General features: G+C 39.9%; 2 protein-coding genes across 4 annotated transcripts in view; one reads left to right on the top strand and one right to left on the bottom strand.

The window, feature by feature from the left end:
* Positions 1–4403, bottom strand: part of MARCHF5 (membrane associated ring-CH-type finger 5) — a 40669-nt gene extending 36266 nt beyond the window's left edge. Inside the window, exon 1 of one of the 2 annotated variants that reach the window (XM_010974286.3) lies at positions 4223–4403. In XM_010974286.3, coding sequence (XP_010972588.2) covers positions 4223–4257 — 35 coding nt within the window. In that variant the 5' untranslated portion in view covers positions 4258–4403. The remainder of the gene's footprint in view (positions 1–4222) is intronic. The other variant, XM_031461385.2, reaches the window with a different exon arrangement.
* A 278-nt stretch (positions 4404–4681) lies between these two features.
* The window catches only part of CPEB3 (cytoplasmic polyadenylation element binding protein 3), a 164394-nt gene continuing 148304 nt past the window's right edge, over positions 4682–20771 (top strand). The window contains exon 1 of one of the 2 annotated variants that reach the window (XM_064488220.1): positions 4682–4782. The gene's annotated coding sequence lies outside the window, so the exon portion shown is untranslated. The other variant, XM_031461384.2, reaches the window with a different exon arrangement.

The raw sequence follows: 20771 nt of genomic DNA, 5'->3' as shown, positions 1-20771 counted from the left end.
TACTGGTAACTTTTAGTATACTTTAGGAGAGCTAAGGACAAGAAAGGTGAGTGAAAGTCAAATTACAAGAGAGAATGAGAAAATAAAAAACTAAATGTCATGAACAGGGGAATGGATTAAGAAAGAAGAGTGGAATGTTAATACCATGGATTATATATATATTCTCTTTAATTGCTGTGTATCTCAGATCTCAATATTTTCAAAAGCAAGTTGCAGACTAATATATTTAAATTTCAGAAAAAAAACCAGAACTATGAATTATATATAGTATATATAAATGCATTAAACAAAGACTGGAAGAACATAAACCTGTTTATGATAGTGTAGTGGGGATGGAGAGAAGACATGGGACTGGGGATAGTGTTCAAAGGGGACTTTATCTGTAATGTTTCCACTTTTTACATAGAGATGGAAGGAAATATAACTAATTGCTAATGTTTTTAAATTCCAGGTATTGTTCTGTAATCGTCAAAATGGGACAGTAATGTGATTGAGGAAAAGATGCCAACTGACAAAGAGAATGAGAAGGTGCTTTATTGGTAACTATGAGATGTTTATATAAATCAGAAGATAATACAGCATAGTCCTATCAGAACACTCTACAACCTCTAAAGGGATGTACATGTGTGGTGATAACCACTTAGAGTGAGGATTCTAATTCACCTTGCCACTGCAGGAGGCAGGTGGGGAGCAGATTATTCTCCCTGCTTTTCTCCTCATCTGACTGTTCTGGGGACACTGGTTACGTTCCTTGTCTACCCACCAGGCGCAAGTAAGTGATGCAAAACAACCTCAACAGATTCCTGAATGTTTGCTGCGAGAAGGGTACACAAAAGTCAAATTTCCAGAAGTATTTCTCACCAGGCTTTAACTGAGGTCCATTCTTATAGTTTGTTATAATATTATTTGTATTCTCTATACATTTAATTCTAATTTTTAGAAATAAAAGAGAAAACAAGAAAGTAGATGGTGACAGAATAATATACAACAGATTTCTTTAAAAAGTCTGGCAATGAAGGAAAGGAAGAGAAACTGACCAAGATTCAGAGAGCCTAATGTAAAGACTTTGAGTTTATGAATGGTTATAATTTCAGGGCAATGATGTGTGACCCCAAATCATTCATGATACTAGAAAGCCACCCCTTTTCCACTACTCTCAAACAATTTAAAAGGTTCAAACGATAAATTTACATAAAGCAGCTGCTTGTTATAAAAATGAAAGGCAATCAAAATACATACCTATGTATACTCTTTCCACCTATAAACACTGGAGTAATAAAATTTATCCAGATAAGTAACTGCTAAACTAAATTTAGTTATTCACAAAGGACAAGGCAATTCAATTTCAGCTATTAGTAAGTAACTATTAATTAAAAACCCCTGAAAGACTAAATATATAAACTGAACATACCATTCATGTTATAGAAACATAATCTTCATTTTATGTAACAATTTATGGAACACAAATCTCACTAAAATTTAAGCTCCATATAAGCATTTTTGGTTAAGCTCACTACCACAAATACCAAGGGCCCAGAATGGTACCGGGCAAATGCAGGCATCAATATTTAATAAATCAACTCAATGAATACAAATGTTTAGTAAGCACTATAAAATGCCTCATTTTAGCCTAGAAGCAAAAGAACAATGTGTGTTATACACATTTCCTTACTCTTCTCAAGGATAAAACTTGCACTGAAGAAATCAACATATGGGCAAGATTCTGAGCTAAATTCTCTCCCTCAAAAATTGCCAGAGACCAAGCTTGTGGGGGAAGCCAAATTCATGGCAAGAATTCTGGGTCCTAATAGGTTGACATATTTTAGTCTGTTGGGCCTGTCAGTATTCCTCAAATGAACCTATCAAGTATCTTACTGTTCAGCTTGCAGGTAGGGCCCACCTAGATTAAGATGATAGTAAATATGGAGATGGGCATGGGGCGGGGATTGCTACTCTGGTTGGTTACACTATAATCTCAAGTACCATCTGTGTGCCTAACATCTGAATAGTATTTTACTGTTTTACGAAGTACTTACTTGTGTTCTCATCTGCTGTGGTCCTGTGAGGTAGGACGTTATCATTTTATAAATGAAGATGTAGAGACTCAGAATTTAAGTCCAAAGTCACAAAGCTAGTAAGTGCAAAATGAGAATTTCAAGATTTCTGCCAAGCTTTTCTTATGAACCCATACTATCTCTTCTCATGAAATAATCCCTTAGGGTTTATAGTGGTTTTCAACGACAACAAACATCTGGAAAGCCTCTGAAAATATACATGCTCAGGCCCCATTCTTCAGAAATTTGTGAACTAACTGGTCTTGGGCAGAGCCAGGCATCCATCCATACCCCAGGTGATTCTAACATGAAGCCAGGTTGCAAAATACTGACTCAGATAATAAAGATCTTTGAGGAACTGGGGGTATAGATCAGTGGTAGAAAGTATACTTAGCATGTTGAGGTCCTGGGTTCAATCCCCAGTACCTTCATTAAAAAAATAATAAAAAATAAAAAAAAAAATCTTTGAATGTCATCTTAAGAATCTACCTTGAGGTATGTCAAAAAGATACAGAAGATGAGGGAAGCCAGTATTATAGTCACCTGCTTCAGTAAATGCAACCAGAATTTTCAAGTTTCTGTTGAGACATTTTAAACGCCTCACTAGCACTCCTTGGATTTTTTACTTTTATGGAAATCTTCAAAGAGTGTCTGAAAGCCAGATCAGCTTTTGGACACAAACTTTTCTAAAAGTCACCTACCTAAAAATGGAAGCAGCAGGCCCTCCGAAGGAAAAAAAAAAATTATAAAATACCCTGTACCAGAATAGGGTCTCATTTGATTGGAATTGGCAGTGGCAGGAGATGGGCGTATTTCAGTAGTCCTATGTAATTTGCCAGTATGGTAAATTATCAGACCCCTAGAGAACTGGGGAAAATGACAAAAAAGTTCATGCATTTGTCACGAAACAAGTATTTACTGATAACTTCCTAAGTACCAGGCTCTGTTGTAGGATTCAAGATAAATGGTGAGTAAGTTTCTGCCTTCTAGGAGCTTGTTAAACTGCTTACATAAAAAGAGGGTGGGTAGTCAATACAACCTGACCTGAATGCTCTCCTTAAACAAGGGCTAGATTAATCACTGGGTCACCCCAATTGAAAGAATTCAGTAACATGCTTTCTTATCAACTTAGATGTCTCAAAATTTCAAGCCCTAAAGGAAATGCCTGTCGCTCTGGGAGGACACGTGTTCTGGGTGGGGCAGATCCAAACTGCACTGAACTGGGTATAATCTCATTTAAGGGAGGCCTTTCATTTAACACCTTACAGTTGGACCTTTTCTCAGTACAGAGAGCTGTCTCACCTGCTGAACAGAGTGGCAAGTGGTCTATCAAGAGTTGTAGGCAACCAAACACTATGCATTAGCCTGTAGCATGGCTATGCCAGGAAGTTAAGGCCTGGTTTAGGGGAAAATGTGGATTAAGGGTCTTCAAAAAACTCATGGTAGAACCCATGAATCTGAATTCGAACAGTAGAGGGCGGTGCAGCCGATTTCACAGAGTTTTACCCACTGGAGCCCCCCAGGAATGCACAACTGGCCCCACTACAAGATAAAGCTTTCTTAGTGAACTCAACGAATGGTGAAATACGCTAAGAGTTCAAGGTTGGACTCGAGGCTGTTTTCCATAACCTCTACTCTGGTCAAGTCCCTTGCGGATACCCTTGACCTTACAGTTTGGGGTGGGGATGGGATGGGGAAAAAGGAGTGAAGTCAATCTATGAAGCTTTCCAGAAGAATGTCTATCCTTGGTTTTTGTTAAAAGTGTTAAAATTGGAGAAGGATCATTTCCCAGAAAGACGGTCTGATTCTTCTTGCCACTGACATCGCTGACAAACACGTTACAACATAGTTTGAGGGGGAGGGGAGGAGGAGAGTAACAAAAAGAAACTGACTGTGGGTTAACATGAGCCCCTCGTACTTCGCAACGTCGTTCCAGCAAAACTATACGCCACTCCTTAACTTAGTTTCGCTTTAAGTCTACGCACCCGGGCCGCCCGCTCTGCCCTCCACCAAGAACGGACTGCAAACTTTCTGCCCCGCACCCGGCCCCTAGGCCGTGGAACTCCTCCCGGCACGCGGGGGTCGGCTTCGGAAGATCCCTGAGGTCGGGCGCGGACAGGGCCGGAGGCGAGGGTCCGCGGCTCGTCCTCCCCCAAGGCCACCCGTACCTGTCCAGCATCTGCTGTAGGGCTTGGTCCGGCATCTTCCGCGGAGCCGGAGCACTCGCCTCCCCGGTGGGCCCGGTCAGGGCCGGGCCCAGGGACAATAGCACTGAGAGGCGACGGAGTAGGCCTCAGTCCGGCGGTAGCCGCGAACCCGCCACCCAGCCTCCGTGGGCGTCCGGAAGAGGCGGTGGGGAGCGAGGAGGAGGAGCCTGGGGCGGGGAGGCGGCGATCGCGGCCCGGGTTCCTGCCCGTCGGCCCAGGGTTCCGGTCCATGGACCGCGGGCGCCGAGCTGCTGCCGGCGGAGGAGCTACCTCTGTGAGGTAAGAGTCACCGCCTCCGTGCGCGCCGGGGTCACGACGCAAAGCGGCCCAGAGCAGCCTGGGAGATGTAGTCCTCGGACCGTCCCCGCTAGAGGCTGCACAGCCCGCCCCGACCACCGCCGCCGCGCCCGCCGCCGCCCGGCCGGCGCCCTCCCGTTTCCTTCCTCCAGGGGGAAAAATGTCCTGCGGGCCGCTTTCCAGGAAGCAGCAGGATGTGCCGCTCCACTGTCAGTAGCATCAAGGTCAGCCCTCCCTGCCTATTTCTTTTCTCCTCGGCTCTTGCGCTCAGGTGGGACCGAGCCAGGTGAGGGGAGGGGGCTAAAGGGCCATGTCTCGGCAGGGTCCCCAGTCCCAGCCGCGGCGTCAGGCGGGCCGTGGCGGGGGCGGGGGGTGGCAGAAGCTCCAGCTGAAGCCTTCGGCGCTGGAGGCAGCCTCTGCCGCGTCTGAGCTCATTTTGGGGAGTTACACAACCCCCGCAAGGGGTCGGATGCTCTAGTGAGTGCGGTTATTCCCGAGGGGTCGGGAGGGCAGGCGCTGCCTCCACCAGATGGTTCCCACCCGAGCCTCTCAGTGTGTGTTTGGCCGGGGTGGGAGGGGGAAGCGGGTTGGGGTGGAGAGATTATTCTCTCCCTCTCTAGGAACCTTCTAAAATGTGCCTGGGCTTTCAAGGGCTCGCCGATAGTCTCCAAATGGAACATGTTCGTGAATAAACAGCTCTTGCTTACTCAGCTGTGGGTTGTCAGGGGTGTTTGTTTCTCGGTCTCTGCTGCTGGTCACTGTTAACCATTTCTAGTTGCCTTGACACCTCTAAGCAGGTGGATGTGTTGGGGAGGGTGGGGGTGAGATCAAAAGGGGAAAATCGTAAATCTCTCGTTGGGTTATTCTCTGACGCTCTAGGGACAGCTTTGGCGGGAGGAAAGAGCTGTTGGCTAAAGCGAATGCGTCTTTTGGACGACCTGTGGCGTTCTCTAGTGCTGTGATTGGTAGGACGTCTGGTAGTTTTCCCTTGATTATGCCTAATTTCTGCTGCAAGATGTTTGATTTTTGTGTAAATTAAAATGTGTTTTTTAAGCTCTTTTATTAACGTAGAATTTTGCAATCAGCTCTTAATTTTCAGTTTAAAGTTTGCTTCCTGAATATATTTGCACTAGAATGTACATTGCCAGGAAGAAAAACAAAAACAGCATGTGACCAGAAGTTTATTTGGCCTCCAGTTTCTGAAAGATGCTTTTATGAAAGGCTTTGGGAATTTTCATGACTAATTATAATTAATCCTTCACCTTTTTCTCATGAAATGAGAAGCAGGCCCCTGATAGGGGGGTGTTTGATATTTTAAATTCCTATGTACTGCTTGCTACTCCTATTGCATAAGCCTTCCTTTAGTGTATTTATCTGTTAAGCAATTGTCAGCCACAGGAGATGGATATATTTATAAATCCTGCTCAAAAAATAGAATTTGATCCTAGCATATTGACTAGTGCAAGCTCCATTTAGTTCTATGATTTGCACTAAAAGGAGTTCTCACCTCGTCTTAGAATTTCTATGTGAACCCCAAATTGGAAAGTATTATATGCTTCTGTAGATAGCAAAGCTGTGTGCAGATTAGTCTTACTATTTTTTAAAGGATTTATATTAGCATTTTCATGAAAATTCTGTTTCTTGGCTGTGTCAAAAACCCTTTGAAATAGAAAAAAAAATTCTGCTTTTCATCTAAAGGGTTATTAGCAGAAAAAAAAAGTGATTAGCATCTGACCTAGTAATTCCACTCCTTGGTATCTACCCAAGAGAAATAAAAACATACATCTGCACAAAGACTTGTATGCCAACATTCCTAGCAGCATTGTTCCTAACAGCCAAAAAATAGAAACAACCCAAATATGCATCAGCTGATGAATGGATAAACCAAGTGTGGTATATTCATACAGTGGACTATTATTAGGTGATAACAAGGAGTGAGGTTCTGATACCTGAGACAGTATGGATGAATCTTGAAAACATTATGCTAAGTTGAAGGAGCCTGTCACAACAACCACATGTTGTATGATTCCATTTACATTAAATGTTAAGAATAAATTCATAGAGACAGAAAGTGGATTAGTGGTTGTCTACAGCTGGAGGGCTTAGGAAGAAATAGAGGAAGATTGTAATGGGTATGGGGTTTCTTTTTTGGGGTGACAAAAAATGTTCCAAAATTAGAGTGATGTTAGTTATACAACTTTGTGAATTATATCTAAATTTTAAAAAATGAGGTAAAATTAGATTCTGGAGATGGTGGCACAGTTCTGTAAAGATACTTAAAAAACTGAATGTATACTTAATATGAGTTAATTTTATAGTACATAAATTACCATTTCAATAAAGCTATTAAAAATAATTAGCTCCATGTAAAGTGTTCATAAGGACATCTAAAGAGAAACAGGTAAACAGATAACTGATAATTCTTTATTATCAAACTTTGTTTCCTGATTAGTATGGGCAAAAATCATGACTGATAAATTAATTCATGAAATAAATTAATTGTTTGTATTTGAAATAATTCTACACATACCTTGAATTTCAATATTGTTTGTCAGCTTTGTTTTCCTTGGCTCTTATGTTTTCAAATGAGACTAAGAATAATTAGAATTATAATTCACTTTCTGACTTTGAAGGGGAAAAGTCTCAATTACTTCGATCTTAGTTGAGTCCCTTCCATCAAATAAAAAGTTAAAATGCACTTCTGCATTTTACACAGGTTAAAGATTTATGGTAAATGATATTTAGTCAAGAGAGTAACAGCATGACCACAGCCAAAAAAATATTTTTCTCAGTGATGTATTTTGAAATAGAAATTAATCTGTTGAAAATATTTAAGGATTCTTCCAACCTCAGAGGACGAGAATCAGGATTGACAATGTAGAGTATCCTAAAGAGTTACGGAATTTGTTAGTAACTTTGTAATGGATTTAGAAATTTCTGAGTATGGAACTGTTCTAAATATGTTAGGAAATTTAAAATAGTGCATTTCTTTAATATTCTCCCATGACACTTGTTTTGAACTGTCTGCCAAAGGGGGCCCTGGAGGTAGTCCATAGAGATAATATGAAATAGCCAGGTGCCCTCCAAGGAGAATTGTCAATTGCCAAATTTGGTGATAAACCGCAGGCAGAGTCCATACTGCAGGCCACAGAAAGTTCTTCATTAATTTATTCAGCAGACATTTCCAGAGGATTTATGATGTACCTGGGTACTTGTCTCAAATTAAACAATAACTACCTTTTTCAGAACATACAAGCTGGGGAGGGTATAGCTCAGTGGTAGAGTGCATGCTTAGCATGCATGAGGTCCTGGGTTCAATCTCCAGTATCTCCTTTAAAAACAAACCAACCAACCTAATTACTTACCCCCCAAAATAAGAGAATATACAAGCTACCTAACAAAGCTTATAGTTAAAAAAAAAAAAAAACAAGGCACTTCCGTATGAAATACTACATAATGTTACATGACAGCATATGATGAAGTGCCAAATGAATAACAGAAATACAAAGTGATGTAGAAATTTAGATGAGACTGTAATGGGCTGGTGTGATAAAGAGAACTTTGTGAGATCAGGGGAAATTTAGGTTCTCCCTTGCAGCAATAGGAGGAATTACATAGGTAAAGAGGTGGAAAATGGTCTTGGGTCAGGATAAGAACAAAAAAAAGGAGAGAGGGGAGTTAACCTCTGTAGTTGGAATGGTCTCTGTTGAGTAAAAGGGAGAAATATGGTTGATTGGTTAAGTAGGGAATAAATGGACTTGAAGCTATTAATTCTTTCAACAAGTATTTCTTGAACAATGTTTATGTGACAGGCACTAAGCTGGGCACGGGGGATACAATAAGGAGCAAAAAAAGGCACCGTCCCTACCTCTGTGGAGTTTACCGTTTATAGTGGGAAAGAGAGATAATCACATAAATATATTTTTAGGTTGCAAATGTAGTACATAGTGTTGTGAGAGATAATAGCTAGGGTTTTTACCTAGACAGGGAGGTCAGAAAAGTTCCTCTCAGGCAGTGTCCATTATGCTGAGCAGGAGTTAATTGGACAAAGGGAGGAGGGAAGAGCACCCCCAGCCAAAGAACAGCACCTGCCAGTACCCTGTGAAGGAAAGCCCTGGCTGATGGACGAGGACAAAACCATACAAAGAGGGGACTTGGGGTAAGATGGGTCCAAAAAGGTCAATCAAGTGACAGACTATGAAGTGCTCTGTAGGCCAATGTAAGGAATTTTGCCGTTATCCGAGAATCCTGTTGGGAGGAGTTTGGGCAAAAGAAATTGATTCCATTCTGTAGAAAATGGACAGTTAACTTGTAGTGGTTCCCAAACCTGCTGTGTGTCAGAGAATTTCCCCAGAAATTCTGACCCATGTGCCTTGTAGTTGTGTCCAATTAGCAATTTTTTAAAAACAAGTTCCCTAGGTGACTATTAGACCAGTGGTATCTCTGCAGAAATACTTGCAGTGGTTGAAAGCTTCAGCTCAAGCCTATGTTTGAGTCTCAGCATTGTCACTTAGAGGCTCAGCAATTTTGGGCAGGTTACTGAGTCTTTTTAAGCTCAAGTTTCCACATCTCCAGGGGGAGAATTACAGAACCTACCTCACTGGGTTACTGGAAGGATTAAGTGAGAAAATTCATTTAAATTGTTCAGGAAAATGCTGGGCACATGGTTAACGGCTCCACTGGTGTTAGCTCTTAATTATTACTAAAAGTTTTGAGTCAGGGTGAGAGTGATTTAGGGGGATTAATCTTGCAGTGGTATGCAGGGTAGGTTGGGGACAAAGAGAAGTTAGTGCTGGGCTACATCTCAGTAACTTAGCCATGCTCTGTTACTATTTCAGAAGTTTGCTTTAACACAGCTGTAAGTTCTTGAAGATCCTTAGATAGGCTAAGTAGTTCTCAAGTAGAAGATGTTCTTGGGCCTCTTTTATGAGAAGATGTTGGTCCTCAGAATATGTTTTACTGGCTTAGCATTTATAGGATTACTTTGAATTTACTTTTTAATTCTGGACAGAAGCTTTACTGGCCACTTACAGAGGACAGGGTAAAACCTGTCGATTTATCTTCATTTGCTACTCAGAATAGAATTCTAACAGCTTATATCCACTGTAATGGAATAGATATTTACAAAGGGTAAATAATTTTACAAAAATGTCATCATTCACTAATTTGCCTTCTCTTCCTCCTCATAAATATTGTGGAAGACCCATTACTTTTCATTATCCTTGCTTAAATTCCTCTCTCGGGGTTTGGTGTCCCTGGGATATGCAATGTGCATCAAGGGGGGGGTAAAAAATCACAGGATAATATGCCATGTCTTCCTTCTCATATCTTGTTCCAGGAGTATCCATTTTATGAGAAAATGTGTGTGTGTGTGTGTGTGTGTGTATATATATATATATACACACATATATATATAAAATTATTTTCATTTTTAAATAAACATGGATGTCATAGAGCAGTAGTTCTCAAAAGGTGTTCTAGCAGGCCCCTAGGGCTCCCTGGGAACCTTTCCAGGGGGTATATGAGGTCAAGGCTATTTTTATTATAATACTAAAACATTATGTGCCTTTTTCACTGCATTGGCATTTACACTGATAGCACAAGCAGTGGTAGATGAAACTGCTTATATGTTAGCACCATTAAGGGCTCTGACACCCAATATATAGTCTGTACCATCACACACATGGAGTCAAAACAAAAGTTCACTTAGGAATGTCCTTGATTATGCAGTAAAAAAGTATTCCTATATTAAATCTTGACCCTTGGATATGCATGTTTTTAATATTCTGTGTGATGAAATGGGAAGCATGTACATTTCTGCTGCATCCAAAGTATGATAGTTGTCTCAGAAGAAAACACTTACATGATTAAGATGCAGGCTGAGCTGGCTGCTCATGGCACACGATTTTACCTGAAAGACTGACATGAAAGTGTTAAACTTTTGTGCTATTAAGAAAGTGAAAAGATATCTCACAGATGGGAGAAAATTTTGGGAAATCATATATCTGAAAAGGGCTTTGTACCTGTAATATATAAAGATTTGTTGCAACTCAGTAATAGAAAGGCAAATAACCCAATTAAAAAATGGACAAAGGATCTGAATAGACATTTCTCCAGAGATATGCAAATGACCGGTAAGCACCTGAAGAGATGCTCACCAACATTAGCCATCAGAGAAATGCAAATTGAAACTATGATGAAATACCACTTCACTCTCTCTAGGATGGCAATAATGAAAAAAAGGGGAATAATAATAAACACTGGTGAGAATGTGAAGAAGTTGGAGTTCTAGTACACTGCTGTTGGGAAGGTAAAATGGTGCAGCTGTTTTAGAAAACAGTCTGGCACTTCCTCAAAATGTTAAACATAAAGTCTCCGTGCAACCCAGCAGTTCTACCCCCAGGTATGTACCCAAGAGAAATGAAAACATATGCCTACACAAACATTTATACATGAATATTCATAGCAACATTATTCATAACAGCCCAAAGTGGAGCAACCCAAATGTTCATAGGTTGATGGATGAAATTTGATACATCCATACAATGGAGTATTATTCAACAACGAAAAGGAATGAAGTACTGATAAATGCTGCAGCATGGATGAACCTTGAAAACATTGTACTAAGTGAAATAAGCCAGTCCAAAAGAGAACATATTCTATTTATATGACGTGTTCAGAATAGGTGAGTCTACAGACAGAAAGTAGATTAGTGGTTGCCCAGGGTTGGGGGAAATGGAGTTTTGAGGAGTGACAACTAAGGTATGCAGGGGTTTCTTTTTGAGATGATAGTATTCTAAAATTGACCGTAGTGATGATGTGCAACTAGGAATATACTAAAAGTCACTGAAGTGTATGCTTCAAATGGGTGAATTTTTAGTGTTTGACTTATACCTCTGTAAAGCTGTTATTTAAAATAACACCAGATAAAACCTTAAAATCCATTATTAGTTGACTGATTTAATAACTTAGGATATATCAATATAACCGTATTATATAGCTGAGCCATTGAAACAAATGAGATATTTCTGTTTAGGCTATTGTGAAGAGTTGCCCAAGATGTAGTAGCCATCTACAGTTAGGATATTTTTGTTCCACAGGAATCAACTCTAGCTAATTCATTCTCCCTGGGGGACATTTGTTAATGTCTGGAGACTTTTTTGATTGTTACACTAGGGATGCTGTTTGCATCTGGTGGGTTGAGACCAGGGATGCTGCTAAGCATACTATAAGGCACAGACCAGCCCCTCACAACAAAGAATTATGTAGCCCAAGATAGCCAGTAGTGCTGAGGTTGATAAACTAAAGCAAAAGGAAACTTATTGGAAGGATATGGGTGAGCTCACAGGATTGAAAGTAAGGCAGAGTAGCAGCCACCACAGAGAATCTTGTTGCAGGAACATTCCATGCTATCATATGGGTTCAGCACAGGAACAGATAAACTCCAACTGTTTGTATTCTGCTCACAGTTCGATATCTAGGGAGGGAGCATCTAATCAATCTTCCTTGCCACTTGGTTAAGGGAGGGCAATACACCTTGAATGAAGGCAATTTGTCAAAAGGTAGTACATTAATTAGAGAGCACATACTGACTACAGTTATGATCCAGGTGCTATTTAGGTGCTGGGGATAAAGGAGAGCAAAAGAGACAAAAATAGTCTTGTGGCATTTTTATTCTTATGATGCTAAATCAGGGCAAACCTTTAGGTAATAACTTAAAGAAGGTTGAACAGTTGCCAAACACCAAAACCAATAAATACTACCTATATGTTAAGTGAAGAAAAGCAGGGAGTAGATAGTATCTATAGTATTATCCCATTTTTTTTAACTTAGCATGTGTATGTAAGGAGATTTTTTTTTGAGATATACATAGGAATTAAAAAAATGTATACTACTTTGGATGATGAGACTAAATATGGGGAGATATTTTCATTTTATTCCCTTATGATTTCATTTTCGCCACGAGCATGTATTTTAGAGTTAAAAATTTTTAGTTAAATTTAAAAAGAAAAGAAATACTTGGTACAAGTGGAGGATGATTAAAGGCTTTTAAAAAGTCACATTATTGTGTTTTGCTTATTATGGAAAAGCAGGAAGAAAGAAACAAAATCTGACTGGAAAGTGTGGCCTGTAATCATTCAACAAATATTTGCTGAACACTTGGCTGCCTTAGGTCCTTTCTGGACAAGGTGGAATATCAGTAAATAAAATATCAAGTAGCAGCCACATGTGAGGCACTCTATGAAGTGCGGTGTCTGGGAGGGGATTGAAATTTGAAAAAGATATGACAAATGCCTTCAATGGGCACTTGTTGGCATCTACTTACTGAACACCAATATGTGGCATGTGCCGGGCCCTTTACACACATTATTTCCAATCCTGACAATGACCTTATCAAATAGATGGCTGTGTCTCCCATATCGTAGATGAGAATACTGAACATTGGAAAAATGAAGTCATAGCAAGTAAGTTGCATAGCTGACATTTGAATCCAGGTATATCTGACTTCACTGGATAACAGTGTATGAATATGTGGATAGTTAACTAACAAGTAAAAAAGAAAGTGATTTATTGCAAGAGCATTCACAGGACTACCCATGACTAATTGTTGAAGAATTTTACAGATAAGTTGCCTAATTGCTCAGAGATGGGAAATGAAATTGTTGCATATGGGAGTGATCTGGGCAGGCTTCCTAGTGGAGGAGTGGTTTGAATTGGGACTTGAAGAAGTATATGGATGTATAAAGAGTAAGGCTGAGTGTCAGTCTTTACTAAATGCCTAGAGTTGAGTCTAGAAACATCTTACCTAATCACTTTAGCTCCATTCGAGAGGTGAGGAAACAGCCGTCCTCCTCTTACCCTCACCCCCTGCCAGGTATAGGCAGTTAAAAGGCATTAATTTTTGGTAATCTGATAGGTGTGAAGTGAGATTTCATTTTTATAGTCAAATGTTTATCTCTGTTTTATAGCTTCTGGGTGTCATCTCTTGGGTACAATGAATTAATGTTAGAAGAGAAAGTGTGCATAATAAACTAAAAAATCAGGATATACTCTTTTGGGAGAATAGATATTCAGCGTAAGTAGTTTCCTTCTTCTTAGAGAGTTTTAGGCCTTTATGAAGGTATTATGGTTCAAGACCCTGCAGCTGAAATCTCAACTTGGTTAAGTCTGAGGAAGATTTATTTATTTATTCAGCATCGTTTCTTGAACTCCACCTATGTACCAGACACTGTGGATGATATTGGGGATACAAAGATGTGAATAATACATTGTTACACTGTTCTTGTCATCAGGTTGTTTACTATTTAATAGAAGAGACAAGTAGTCATATATTTACAGTATATGGAAATCTGAGCCAATATACATGCACACACTCCCTGAAACCTAGGAATCTTCCTTAAGTCGTCTTTCTCCTTCATCCCCCTGCCCTTAAGTCAATCACCAAGTGTGATCCATTTATCTCCTAAATATCTCTCAAATCCACGTACTTGTTTCTATTCCCCCTGCTTTCACCCCAGTCCGGTTGACTGTCATCTCTTAGCTGGGACCACTTACTAGTCTCATAATTGGTCTCCCCACATTTGCTTTCATCCCCGATCAACTGATTTGACAATTGGCCTCTCCAGTCTACTCTTTTTTCCTTTGATTCCCTAATAGAGTGACTTGTTAAGAACTGTGGAACTTACCATGTTACCTGCTTAAAATCCTTCTGTGGCCTCTTTAAATCCTGGTGAGAAGGAGCCAGTAGAAAGCATACACTTAGCAATTTGGAGAGAAGAGGAATAATCCATAAATTACACCTTTTAGAATCTAAGCTTCATGAGGACAGGACAGGACCATACTTGTTTTGTTCACTATTGTAACCCCAGTGCCTTGCACAGAGCCTGGCCCTTGGAGGGTGTTCAGTAAATATTTAGTGAATTAAAAAGAGAGAGATTTCTAAGGTGGGATGTTTCATGGGAATTAGAAGTATGAATACAAACTCATGGTTTTATAGATACAGATATATAGGTAAACCCAAACAGATGTGTGCATACGTATGCTTTTAGCTCTGTCTGCTGAGAGGGCCTAAAGCAGTTATACCCCAGAACCCATGAGTATACCTAGTGCTATTTCCAGTAAAGGGAGCCAGGGCTTTTTGGAGGAATTGCTAATTCTAGACTGGTATGAAAAGTACATGGGCCTGGAACATCTGCAGTGCCAGGAAGTAGGAATGTGCTAAAAAAAAAACAAACAAAAAAACGATGGGACTATGTCAAAAGGACCTAGAAGTCAACTTGAAGGGATCCTAATGGCTAAGTCAGGGATATTTTGAGTAACATGATAAGTAATAATAATGAATAATAACCCATAGAATAAAATATGAATCCATGAGTCTGTGCTTATAAAAATACATTAGTAAATCAGAGGAGAAGGAAAAACTCTTACAGGAGCATTCCACCTAATTAGAAGGGTTGATGAACACCACAGGACTAATTGATGTAGGCAAGCATCATTAATGGATGCTAAAATTAGTGGGTGAAAGTATGTTGATAAACAGGATATTCATATAGTCAGGAAGTATCTTCCCAAAGACATTTAAGTAAAAAGGGAAAAAGAGGAGCTTTACATTGGAGAAACCTGGCAGACAGTACCTTAATCACGTGATCAAAGTTATCTTCACCACAGTGGGACAAATCCCCATCATGTTCCTTCTGACATGATGCACTGTCTTGGACACAGCATGACTTCTGTGGTATTATTATTGCCAAAAGTGTGTGACCTGAATCTGATCATGAGGAAACATCAGAGACACCAAAATTGAGGGCCATTCTACCAAATAACTAGCCAATGCTCTTCGCAAGTGTCAAGGTCATGAAAGACAAAGGCTGAGGAACTGTCCCATATTAAAGGAGACTAAGAAGACATGGCATCTAAATGCAATGTGTGGGACATTAGTGGGCCATTGGTAAAACAAGCTCTGTAAATTAGAAAATAGTATTGAATCAATATTGATTTTCTGTTTTTGACAATTATGCTGCAGTCATTCAAGATGTTAGTGGGTGAAATGCGGGTGAAAAGGATAGAGAAATTATTTTTTGTAACATTTTTGTACTTCTGAAATTACTTCACAATGAAAAGTTTTTTTAAAAAGTAAAATAAAACCCTACTTCTAATGGCTTTTGTATTGCCCTTGCTTACAAACTTACTTTACTCCCTCCCTCAGCTTCCCAACTGAATCCTGAGCTCTAGCATACTAGCTACTGGCTTTCTTCTTTAGTTCCTTGAATATACCATGTCTCCTCTTCAGAGCCTGAAGGCAGGAAGAAGCATGATGTTCTCTTTGAATGGAACCTACTTCCTTTGAACTTTATCCTTTTATTCTTTAAGGCTCATCTGACTTACTTTGGAAATCCACTCGGTGGCCTCCTTAATCCAGGTCCCAACATTATATGGTTTGATAACATCTGGTACTTTTCCATAGAATTTTTATCACAACTACCATGAAATTACTTATCGTGGAATTTACTATTTAAAGTGTCTCTCACTCACTAGAAATAAATGGTCTTAAGGGTTGGAGGGATCATGTCTTCTTGCTCGATGTTATTGTCTTAGTACCTTGCACAGATTCTCAATGACTATTTGAGTAATTAGTGCAAGTCATGCAATGGAGCACCCCCCCCCAAATAAAAACAAAACCAACTTGTATGAAACTGGACACAGGAGATGTTTTAAGTTTGAGGAGATGAAGTGGGGGCCAGAATTGGTGGCAGTGACAGAAAAGGATAGATGGAGGAGTCTTATCACAGAAGGAGCCATAGGACTCGATAAAGGAAGAGAAAGGTAAAAAATGATTCAGGGTTAATCATCAGCTGCAGAAAGGTACACAGCTGAAATGGCACTTGAGTCACTTTTCCAGCAGTATTTTTTAAAAGTATGTTTCTAAACATTTGGACATAAAGTCTGTTTATTTTTAATAAAAATGCTAAATGTCCCTGGTAAAATACTATATAATGTGGTAAATACTAATTGGCATGCTAATCAGTATTTTTGGTAGAATAAAAATTACTAGAGTATTTTAATACAAATACTATATACCCATGGTAAAATACTGTGTGCCTCAATAAATATTAAATGATAAAAATAACTATGAGAATCTCTGAGTGTCTCTGTCGTGGATTCTGCGGTGCTCCAGTCCTCTTCATGAGTAATGTACTCATTCCTCAGCTACTGGGAATTTTAGTTCCTGGTGGTGCAAAGCTTTGTCCTTTCTGGGCGTTGCCTATCTTTGGGCTATGCTGCCAGGAACTCACAGCCAGTGACTGGCTGATTTAAGATGCAATGACCCAGCTTCCTTGCCCCACTTGAGGACAAGTCTGAGGGACCACCACCACAGCTATCACAATTATTGACTGAGTTGCAACCACTTTGAGGGGTCAGTGTCTCCCTCTCACTATTCTGGCCTTCCTCATTTCATTGCTGATGTATATGCCTCAAAAAAATCACTTGCATGAAAAACTTGGTCTCCAAGGAACCAAGGAACCTACCTTACAACACTATCTAATCTGCCTACTCTCTAAAGGTTGCCATCATTGGAACCTCTTTGTGTGTGTGTCTGGATTTTGTTTTTGTTTTCTTCCCCTTATGTACCAAAAAAGTACCCAAATTAAATGTATAGCCTGATGAATTTTCAAAAGCTCAGCTTTATTTTTATCAAAGAAAGAACAAGAAAATGAGTTTGGGTAGTGTGAGAACCACCTACATTTACAACTTCCTCATGGTGAAAACTTTGAGAGGGAAGGGGGTGTTGCCAAGGAAAGTTGGAAGTTTCTCAGATTTTAAAAGAGCAAACAGTTTTGCTTTTTTGGTTGACTGCAGTGCACTCTGAAATGAGAGGAACATTCTAGGTATACTTTGTAATGCATTTAGGTGAAATGGGGCAAGTAATGACTATCAGGAACCAGAGGAGAAATTGAATCATTTCACGAGGAAGAGAGAGGAAAAGATGATCTCCCTGAAAGTTAAGTGATGATCTCCCTGAAAGTTAAGTATCTACAAATCATACATGTCAAAATACTGCTAAAATTTTGAATAACCAAGATTTTTCTATTAATCATGCTCTTTATTACTGTTTTTCTGATTTTTAAAGTAAAATTTCAAGACTCCTTCCATGTTTTTGTTTATCAATGATATGTATAGCTTTCACTGAGGGTATTCAGTTCACCTTGTGTTCAATTCTTTCTGTCTCTAACACCACCACCCTCGTCCTCGTCTGGATGATACAGTAAGTAGCTGGCCTCCTAGTCAACTATCTCTGTTTCCACTCTTACCCTCACCCCAGTCTGTTCTTCACACACACAACCACGGTGGCCTTTTTAAAGCATAAATTAGATCACGTCATTGCCCTGCTTAATACCCTCCAGGGGATTCCCATCACACTTAGGAAAAAAATCCAAAATCTTAATTTAGCCTAAAAGGCGTCGTGCCATATGGCTCCTGCCTACCTTTCAGACCTCGTCTGGTACCGCTTTCTCTTTGTTTACTTGCTCTCTCGCTTGGATGTTCCTCTGAAGCAGGGATCAGAAAACCAAGAGGGGCCAAATTTTGCCAGAGGCCTATTTTTAAACTGCCGGTGAAGCAAGGAGGGTTTTTACATTTTTAAAGGATTGTAAAACAACTACTACAATAGGGACAAAAACAAATCTGCAACAAGAGACCTGTGATTTGCAAGCCTAAAATGTTTACTGTGTGGCTCTTTTACAGAAAACTTTTGCCAACTTCTGCTCTAAAGGCTTTTCCCTTCTGCTTTAAGATCTTCATTTGAGCTGTTCTGTTTGCATCCTCCACCACCAGTCTTCACAACGATGGGTCCTTTTCATTCACTCACTTCATCATGGAGGCCTTTAATGACCAGCTCCCCAGATATACCTTACCCAGAAATACCTTACCAGATTCTTCCAATCACGTCACCCTTTTTGTCTTTATAGCACTTACCCGTATCTAATATTTCTTATTCATTTTTATTTTTTCAATTACCATACCCCTGGCTCCCCCTGTGCAGAAAGATCTTTTCTTTCTTGTATACCACTTTTGAGTTTTCTTGATCTTGCATTTAGACGGAAGGGATAGTGAATGTTGGGAGCCTATAGTTGGTGCTCAGTAAATGTGTTGAATAAGTGAATCTGCAGATTATTTTTACCTTTGAAGTTTGGAGATTGTGCTTTTTTTTTTTTTTTTTGTCCTCCCTGGGAGACCCACGGTGCAAACTGCAGCGAACAGCCACTTTAGAAAGGAGAGGCCAAACACAGAGAACAAACAGATGAATTTCTCTTTTCCTCCTCCTTGCTTTCTCTGGGAGAGGCCGCTGATGGAAGAGTGGGATGTTTCAAAGGGATGTCTCAAGGACTTATTTTAAAAAAGACAAAAAAAAAAAAAAAAGAGGAGAGAAACCATTTCTTCCTTTCATCTTTTTCTTTTGAGAGAGGGGCTCTTTTTGAGTGGTGAGGCTAATCGAGGCCTCCTTCTCTAAGAGGCTCCGAGGCTTCCGGCTGAAGAGTTTAGGTGGAGGTCTCTGCTTGGGAGAGGAGCCAGGCCTGGGCTCAAAACAGAAGCTGGGAGCAACCTGAATGGGGCTTGTTCTAGGTAGTCAGGTAGCGGGGGTGGGGGCGGAAGATAAAGGCCCAGTAAGCCCAGGTCCTGGAGTTTTCTGGAGTTTAGTTATTTCAGATTGTCAGGCCACATGTTTTGACTTTTGGTTTAGAAAAAATATGGTCACTAAAGCACTGGGAGGCAGAAACCTGACTGTAAAGAAAACACAGGCATTGTCCTCCAGATTGTGCCTGGGTGTGGCAGGATGTGAGGTGTAAGAGTTAAGCTTTAAAGCTTGAGTTTTGGAGTCAAAACAGACCTGAGTTTATTCATCTCTAGTTATGTCACTTTGGGCAACTTAGCTAGCATTTCTAAACCCTGATTTCCTTACCTGAAAAAATGAGAATGATAGCTTCTCTCTTTTAGGATTATTACGAGGATTAACTGATAAGGCATGTAAAATGTTTATTTAGATGCCTGTATAAATAAGTGATCAGTTAGTATAAACATCCTCCTCATCATCATCATCACCAGATGATGAAGAAATTCTGTGAAGCTACAGATTTTGAAACTAATAAACAATGAAATCTGTATCCTCTAGCAGTTTAAGGATATGTTCCACTGTATTCTGCTTCCATAAATAGGAAACAGGCTATGGAAAGAGGATAAGAAATATCTGGGTAGCAAGATCATTGTTGCTAGAAGTATGGGCTTAACACAACTCAATTTGACTCCCAATATTAAGTAGAAAAGAGACGAGGAAATCTGCACATGAGTGTAGACCTTCCAGATAAACTCATCTGCATGTCAGTATTAGCTTTGGATTTCATATGTTGACCTCTACTGTTTTATAGTTTATTAAAAATGCCCTTGTACATGGTAATATAATTCTGATGATTTAGGTAGGGCAGCTGTTGTTATCTCTATTTTATTCTAGAGGAAACAAAGACTGAGAAATTGAGAATATGGATTTTAGAGTCGTATTGCTGGGGTTTGAATCCTGGCTCCTCCACTTCCCAATGGTATAACCTTAGGTGAGTTACTTGAACTTCCCAGAGCCTCAGTATCTTCATCTGTGAAATGGAGGTAATGAAGGTACATATCTCTTAGGATTGTGTGAAATCATTCATCATGTAACAAAGTGCATGGTATGACAAATAGTATGTGCTCAGTAAATATTTGTTATTGTTATCGCCCAGGCACAGGCAGCTAATAAGTGGTAATGCTAGTATCTAAATTTAGGTAATTGGATTTCATGCCTCATGTCCTTTCCACACACCACCTCCTGTAATATTAATAATGTTGACTCCCTGCCACCGTGATGATGTATGATCCGTAACATTAGGACAGGTGGTCTAATTTGTTTTTTCAGAAGTGCTAGGAGATCCCTCTTGGAACAGTTGGCACACATATCTGTTTCTTACCTTCCTCAGTAGGAGAACAGCTATGGCTTCAGGACAGAGCGACACCAAAGAGCTCTGGACTTTGGTTCATCTGGTTGGAGCAAACTGCTGAGGATACCAGTGTGCCACATGAGAAGACTAAGATAGCCTACATTAAACTGAACCAATGGGAGACTTGTATCGTTAACTAGTTAACTAGTTGTTAACTAGTAAGTTGGAAGACTTGAATTCTAACCCTGAAT

This window comes from Camelus dromedarius, chromosome 8, assembly GCF_036321535.1.
Source record: "Camelus dromedarius isolate mCamDro1 chromosome 8, mCamDro1.pat, whole genome shotgun sequence".
NCBI classification, from domain to species: Eukaryota; Metazoa; Chordata; class Mammalia; order Artiodactyla; family Camelidae; genus Camelus; species Camelus dromedarius.
This window is presented reverse-complemented; position numbering and strand designations above follow the sequence as displayed.